General features: G+C 37.4%; 3 protein-coding genes across 4 annotated transcripts; 2 read left to right on the forward strand and 1 right to left on the reverse strand.

Annotated features, from left to right (window-relative positions):
• The first annotated feature begins 1,979 nt into the window (after positions 1–1,979).
• On the forward strand, positions 1,980–4,604 carry LOC133837736 (tenascin). The gene is given in 3 exon segments (XM_062268597.1): positions 1,980–2,183; positions 2,186–4,375; positions 4,445–4,604. Coding segments are annotated over 3 exon segments (2,310 nt in total). The 5' UTR covers positions 1,980–2,119; the 3' UTR covers positions 4,501–4,604.
• A 521-nt stretch (positions 4,605–5,125) lies between these two features.
• Positions 5,126–6,029, forward strand: LOC133838087 (epidermal growth factor-like protein). Of its 2 annotated transcripts, none has more exons than XM_062269050.1 (2): positions 5,126–5,769; positions 5,832–6,029. In XM_062269050.1, exons 1-2 carry the CDS (start codon positions 5,223–5,225, stop codon positions 5,861–5,863), a joined length of 579 nt encoding a protein of 192 aa, XP_062125034.1. In that variant the 5' UTR covers positions 5,126–5,222; the 3' UTR covers positions 5,864–6,029. The 2 variants fall into 2 exon arrangements, with proteins under 2 accessions (XP_062125034.1, XP_062125033.1); XM_062269049.1 differs by having other exon boundaries at positions 5,127–5,769; positions 5,829–6,028.
• Positions 6,030–6,508: 479 nt separating this feature from the next.
• LOC133838664 (protein takeout-like) lies at positions 6,509–7,789 on the reverse strand. The gene is made up of 4 exons (XM_062269831.1): positions 7,578–7,789; positions 7,271–7,520; positions 7,080–7,213; positions 6,509–7,026 (listed from the first exon to the last, which is right to left on the reverse strand). The coding sequence occupies exons 1-4, from the start codon at positions 7,693–7,695 to the stop codon at positions 6,686–6,688; spliced, it is 843 nt and encodes a 280-aa protein (XP_062125815.1). The 5' UTR covers positions 7,696–7,789; the 3' UTR covers positions 6,509–6,685.
• Between the last annotated feature and the right edge of the window lie 226 nt (positions 7,790–8,015).

Here is an 8,015-nt window from a genome sequence, read left to right on the forward strand (position 1 = left end):
ATATGTAATTTTATGATTTTCATGTTAATTTATGAAAGATAAATGTGAATATACTAAACGATAATTTACTTTATTAGAGAAGCGTAGTTGAGGGCATATATAAGCAGACTTTGTGTAATTTCAATTTATTGAAGATAAGAGAGTCTATGTTTAAGTCATGTTCACATGGCAAAGCTTGTGATAAGCCTTCAAAGACTAAATATACCGCAAACATTTTGTGTTATTTTCTTTTTTTGGAAGAAGGGGAGAGCCAGAATTATTAGGATAGTGAGCATAGTGTTTTATTATATAAAGATTTTGCGATCTGAGGAATATTTTTGCTTTCTAATACTTTCAGTCGCTAGTTTAGTGTACCAGAGTGAGGACAGATTTATTCGCAATGCTTGTCCGCCGCGCAATATTAATTCTGGCATTAATGCCCAGCCTTTCGTTGTCTGAATCTTCAAAAAATTGCCCCAAAGGCTAAAGAGAAATTGGATTACAATTACCCAAATGTGGTCCGATTTGCAGGCCAATATGTAGTAGTGGCACATGTATAAAGCCCAACTTTTGCTCTTGCTTTACGGGATACGAAAATCTTAACAAAATTCCATCGAACCGGTAGATCATTATTTATAAATAAATTATAGTGACGACTGATAATTGTCTTCCCATTTGCGACAGCGGCTGTCCCAATGCAATGAGGGATTCACATTGAATACGCAGTGCAAAGATGGTTACAAATTAGATTTCACTGACAATCGATGCATTCCAGTCTGCAAGACACCCTGCGATAACGGCTTTTGTAGTGCGCCGGAAACTTGTGGCTACAATGAGAACTATCAGAAAGGTCTCAATAATAAATGTGCTCCAATTTCCAATGAGGGCTGCTTCAACGGCATATGCACGTCTCCAGAAAAATAATATACAAATATATTATTTGCATTTGTGTGCCATGACTAATTGAAGCTGAAGATTGTCGTATTATTAAACATTTCTAACACCATATTTATTTTTAAATACCCTACATTACATTTTTCCATATTTTTTTAACAATAAATTACAATAATAGTAAAATAAATTAATAAATTAAAGTCATCGATTTTTTATTTATATTTTCAGAACTGAAGCGTAGTTTAAGTAATTCTTTACAAGACTTCGTGTAATTTCAATTCATTGAATATATAAGAACCAAAGTTCAAACCATGTCCGCATGGCAAAGCTTGTGATAAGCTTTCCAAGATTAAACATACACAAAGCAAAAATTATTTGTAAATTTTTTTTTTTTTGAGAAGGCATTATTAAGATAGTGGGCATAGGGTTTTATCATAATAAGAGTTTACGCTCTTTGTGGAATATATTTGCTATCAAATGCTTTCAGTCGCATTGCTTAGTGTAGCAGAGTGAGGACAGATTTATTCGCAATGCTTGTCCGCCGCGTAATATTAATTCTGGCATTAATGCCCAGCCTTTCGTTGGCTGCAACTTCAAAAAATTGCCCCAAAGGCTACAGAAAAATTGGATTACAATCTCCCAAATGTGTTCCCATCTGCAGGCCATCATGTGGTAGTGGGAACTGTATAAGGCCCAACTATTGTTCTTGCTTTACGGGATACGAGAATCTCAACAAAATTAAATCGAATCGGTAGATCATCATTTATAAACAAATTACATTCATGTTTTTTAATAATGTCCAATTTTTATTTAAGCTGTGTGCCCAAATGCAAAGGCGGATGTATTAATGGTTATTGTGCTGCCCCTAATAAATGTAATTGTGCGAAAAAACATAAGCTTAACGTGACGACTGGCCATTGCCTTCCCATTTGCGACAGCGGCTGTCCCAATGGATCGTGTAAGATTCCTGGAGTTTGTACCTGCAATGAGGGATTCACATTGAATCCCACAACTCAAACTTGTCATCCGCAGTGCAAAGATGGTTACAAATTAGATTTCGCTGACAATCGATGCACTCCAGTTTGCAATACACCCTGCGATAACGGCTTTTGTAGTGCGCCGGAAACTTGTGGCTGCAATGAGAACTATCAGAAAGGTCTCGATAATAAATGTGCTCCAATTTGTAAAGAGGGCTGCTTAAACGGCATATGCACGTCCCCAGGAAAATGTGAATGTCTCACTGGATATGAGCGAGAAAGTGATTCGAGTTGTTCCCCTTACTGCAAAAATGAATGTCGCAACGGATACTGTGAGTCTCCTGATATGTGTGCTTGCAATAATGGATATAGTATGACAGATGGGAAAACCTGTCAACCTATTTGTGATGGCGGATGCGTGAATGGATTCTGTAGTGCTCCAGGAGAATGTTCTTGCCTAGATGGGTTCAACAAAGAAAGTAGGAACAGCTGTGCTCCAATTTGTAAGGATGACTGTAAGAACGGATACTGCAGCGCGCCGGGAGAATGTTCTTGCAACGATGGGTATAGAAAAGAAACTGAGAACAGCTGTACTCCGATTTGTAAGGATGAATGCATAAACGGATTCTGTAGCGCACCGGAAAAATGTTCTTGCAACGATGGATATAGAAAAGAAAGTGAGAACAGCTGTGCTCCGATTTGTAAGGATGAATGCATAAACGGATTCTGTAGCGCACCGGAAAAATGTTCTTGCAACGATGGATATAGAAAAGAAAGTGAGAACAGCTGTGCTCCAATTTGTAAAGATGACTGTAAGAACGGATACTGCAGCGCGCCTGGAGAATGTTCTTGCAACGATGGATATAGAAAAGAAACTGAGAACAGCTGTACTCCGATTTGTAAGGATGAATGCATAAACGGATTCTGTAGCGCACCAGGAGAATGTTCTTGCAACGATGGATACGTGAAAGTAAGTGAAAACAGCTGTAATCCGATTTGTAAGGATGAATGTATAAACGGATTCTGTAGCGCACCGGAAGAATGTTCTTGCAACGATGGATATAGAAAAGAAAGTGAGAACAGCTGTACTCCGATTTGTAAGGATGAATGCATAAACGGATTCTGTAGCGCACCAGGAGAATGTTCTTGCAACGATGGATACGTGAAAGTAAGTGAAAACAGCTGTAATCCGATTTGTAAGGATGAATGTATAAACGGATTCTGTAGCGCACCGGAAGAATGTTCTTGCAACGATGGATATAGAAAAGAAAGTGAGAACAGCTGTACTCCGATTTGTAAGGATGAATGCATAAACGGATTCTGTAGCGCACCAGGAGAATGTTCTTGCAAGGATGGATATAGAAAAGAAAGTGAGAACAGCTGTACTCCGATTTGTAAGGATGAATGCATAAACGGATTCTGTAGCGCACCAGGAGAATGTTCTTGCAACGATGGATACATGAAAGTAAGTGAAAACAGCTGTAATCCGATTTGTAAGGATGAATGTATAAACGGATTTTGTAGCGCACCGGAAGAATGTTCTTGCAACGATGGATATAGAAAAGAAAGTGATAACAGCTGTACTCCGATTTGTAAGGATGAATGCATAAACGGATTCTGTAGTGCACCGGAAAAATGTTCTTGCAACGATGGATATAGAAAAGAAAGTGAGAACAGCTGTACTCCGATTTGTAAGGTTGAATGTAAGAACGGTTTCTGTAGCGCACCGGGAGAATGTTCTTGCAACGATGGATACAAGAAGGAAAGTGAGAACAGCTGTACTCCGGTTTGTAAGGATGAATGTATAAACGGATTCTGTAGCGCACCGGAAGAATGTTCTTGCAACGATGGATACATGAAAGAAAGTGAAAACAGCTGTACTCCGATTTGTAAGGATGACTGTAAGAACGGATTCTGTAGTGCACCGGAAAAATGTTCTTGCAACGATGGGTATAAAATAGAGGACGATAGTTGTGCACCTATATGCGAAAATGGTTGTATCAATGGTATTTGCGAGTCCCCCAATAAATGTCATTGTGACGATGGATATAGTAACATAGACGAAACATGTGTTGCCCAAGTGACCGAGACCTTGACTATGGGTTTGTATACAACTGAAAGCCCAAACTACATTCAAGTTACTGGAAATAATCTTACGGTTGATTGCGCTGAGCGATGTAGGAACGGAAGCTGTGTAAATGACGAATGCATTTGTAAGACGGACTACAGATTAACAGAAGATGCTTTCAATACAACCAACCTATTTTGTCTTCCAATCTGTGAATGGGAATGCATTCAGGGATATTGCATATATCCGAACGTGTGCGCCTGCATCGATGGACAGCTGTCGGAGTTTGAAGATGGGTGCGTGTTTAATGGAAATACCGAGAATGCTGGTCAAACACGCCACTTAAGAATGAAGACTTTGCTGTTTGCTTTAATTGGCACCTCTGTGTTGCTGATGCTTGTTATCTGCTCCGTGATGTACACATTTAGAAAAAGAGGTTACAGAGTGGGAGAGAAGGGTGAGTGTTAACTGGGAACATTTGCAATACTAAAAGTTTCCAATTTAAACTAATTGTGTATATTTGCAGAAGAACGATATGGTGTACACTATTTGTCCAATCAAGCCGACATAATTCGAGCCTAATTTCACATCAAAAATTTCAATAATATAAATTCCAAAAAGTTTTTATTTACATATAGCTACATGATTTTTAATTAAAGTTGATCTATTGTCATTTAATATAATTACTTAAACTGAAGTCATTATTGCCATTATTGTCATTATTGAAATATATGAATAAAATATGTAAGTAAATTGAGTACCTTTGGTTGAGTTTGAGCTTCTTCATAATAGCATTTCATAATTAGTGGGTATGCCTTACACTTTGAATACAATATTTCTACAAACATTTCTGCTTTACGGACTTTGTATGGACCTTATGCATATGTTTAGATTGAGGAGATCCCTGGCCTAAAGATATTTAATTTTTCTAATTATTTTTCGTATGCTGCATCATTTAAAAAAGTAATATATTTCAAGTATTTTAAACAATTTTATTTAATTTTAATTTTTTCAAATTTAATTTGTTAAAGAAATATTTTAAGGGCAAGTCAACTTTAGGCTTTCTGTGATTTGCATTCCTTGGAGATATGAGAAACGGAAACTTCAGATACACTGACCAAAATTCATGGGTCATGAGCGAGTATAATGGTGATAGTGGCCTTACTCACTGTGTTTGGTTGAGTGTTTCTCTCTAAGTTTTATTCTGCTGTTATCGGATTTAACGCACTCTGTGCTATGTGTTTGCTTTGAAATAATTTTAGTTTGAATATTTAACAAGTTAAGCAAAGACACATTCATACGCTATGCTTGGTCGTGGAATATTTCTGTTGGTGTTTCTACTACTTCCCGCATCTCAAACAGGTCATATGCTATGCCAAAATGGCTACGAGCTAGATTCCACTACCAATCGATGCATTCCAGTTTGCAGCACACCCTGCTGTAACGGCATCTGCACTGCTCCAGACAAATGCGAATGCCTCGATGGCTATGTAAGAGAAAGTGATTCGATTTGTTTACCTCACTGCGAAAACGAATGCCTCAATGGATACTGCATTGTTCCTGAGAGATGTGCTTGCAAGTATGGATATAGTACAACAGATGGGAAAATCTGTCAGCCTATTTGTGATGGAGGATGTGTGAATGGTTTCTGCAGTGCTCCTGGAGAATGTACCTGCAACGATGGGTACAGTAAGTTGAATGCAACCAACTGTATCACCGTATCGACTGCTGGAGCGCGCATACTGACTAATAAGACTTTGCTGTTTGGTTTAATCGGAACTTCTGTGCTGCTTCTTATCGGCGTGGTAATGTACATATTTAGGAAACGAGCTAATAGCGGACTTGAAATGGGTGAGTGATAACGGCTACACTACATTTCCGATGATTCATTAATTTGTATATACTTGCAGAAGAGCAATTTGGAACATACTTTTCTATAAATTAAGAAGCCATTATTCGGGCTTAATAATGCAAATTTAAAGCAGTTTTTATTTATCTACTGTTAAATATTTTTTAAATAAGCTTGATTTATTCGCATTTATTGTAAGTATTTGAACTGACGTCACTGTTGCCTTTGGCTAGATATGAATAAAAAATGTAAGTAAATTGAGTAGTTTTTGCAAAGCTTGAGTTTTTCATATTTATACTTGAAATCGAGCTCTGCGTATTGAGCTTACAGGTTTGCGACTGTGCTTAACCTTCCAACTCAGATATTTTTACAGAGGTTTTTACTTTGCATGTTGAGTAGATTGAAAAGCACAAATTTAAAATACTGCATGTATATTATTTAATATAAGAGTTAAATGTATTAAGTAAAGTACATATGTATCTCGTACAGAAAGGTTGTTTTTTTTGTAGCACTAATGGACATGTTAATAGATCCGACAAATCGATAAACTTCATTTATAATCTCTACTATATATAGATACTGTAGTTCATATGTTTTTTTAGATTTAATAGACATGTTAATAGATGGGTCAATGCGATAAATTTCACGTACAATCTCTACTAAATATAGATATTTTGCTTCTATTGTTTTATTTTTAGATTTCATAGACATGTTAATAAATAGAACAATACGATAAATTTCATCAATAATCTTTAACATATATTTTGCTGATGCTTATATTGTGTATACATATGCTAAACAAAAATGCCGGATGAATCAATTTTTTTTTATACTAATCAAAAAGAACAATTTGCTCAAAATTCCAAAGCGAGAGACGCGTTAAGCTATTTAATTAGATATTATTATCATATTCGTGTTTTACGTTTTTGTCCCGTACAGTTGCTGTGGTGTGGGAATATCCTCGACGAAGAAGTTTGCCGGTATTAAATGGAAAACAGCGGACATAATGTCCTTCATTATGTTTTCCACCGTATCAACGATCAGAGGTCGCAATGCTTCATAGAAATCACGCCAATTGTCGTTGAAGAACTGGTTCGTACTACGTTCCACCTCCTTGCTGCGACCATTGAAAAGATTGTCCAGTTGGGTGCGAACTCGAGTCATATTTAGCTTCACTTGCACCGCTGTCACATTATCGAAGGTGAAGCCGCCCTTCTCGTAGAGTCGCGTCTTTGTGTACATCAGAATATCAAGATTTTCTGAAGCAGAATTTCGTAAGAAAAGAACCAATCTCTAATCTAATTACACTCACCGATCTCTATAAATATGTTGCCCTCCCCACTAAGCGGTATCAATAGAATGCGACCCTGCATTTTATATTTGGCATCTAATCGCATTTTGGGCAAAAAGATTTTAGTTTGCCAGTGAAAGTCCTTTTTGCTCACTCTGTGAATACAATCATGAGTCTGCGCTAACATTCCTTTTTTGAACATTCTCACTTACCGGCTTTCCTTGATCTTCGTTTGGGAAAATCCTTTAACGACGACATCGGTGAGATTGGCTCTGATGGTGGCGACTTCAACGTTATCCTGCTTGAAAACAATGTCTCTGACATGCATCGGATCCCACGTTCCATATTTCTCGACAATTTCTGGTATACCAACATGAAGTTGATCAATTAGTTTCTGAATGCTGTTTGTAGAGCACTTTGTAAAGCCGGGCTCATAGATGCGACACGATGGCAAAAACGATGCTGCGAATGCCATTTATGTTATTGAATATTAACAAAATGTAGCCCAGTTCAACATACGCTTCTCGGTGTAGAATTCCACGGCTGCTACATTGAAGGCGACCCCGTTCCACCAAAAGATTGCCAACAAGCCGCAGAAAAAGCTAAGCGGATTGCTACTATGTCGCGTGCTGCTCATGTCGACTGCTTACAAGTATCTGAATCTCAAACAAATGTATCTGACAACTACTTAGTAACTGCAATGCGTAATGCGAGTGTGTTCTCACTGTTGAGCTTTGAGCGTGCAATTAAATTAACCTAGTTGATGCCAAGCACTTTTAAGTCGATTAAACACCTAGAAGACCAAAGCAACAGGTCTAACGCAAGGTTTTATTGCCAAGAGTATTTTTATTTTTGTATTATTCTTCTATACCCTTTTAGAGAGAACTACATTTGTTTTCTATGTTTTATTGAGCGTTGCTTTATACCATCAATAGCCACTATAATTTTATAAAACGT

This window comes from Drosophila sulfurigaster, chromosome 2R, assembly GCF_023558435.1.
Source record: "Drosophila sulfurigaster albostrigata strain 15112-1811.04 chromosome 2R, ASM2355843v2, whole genome shotgun sequence".
NCBI classification, from domain to species: Eukaryota; Metazoa; Arthropoda; class Insecta; order Diptera; family Drosophilidae; genus Drosophila; species Drosophila sulfurigaster.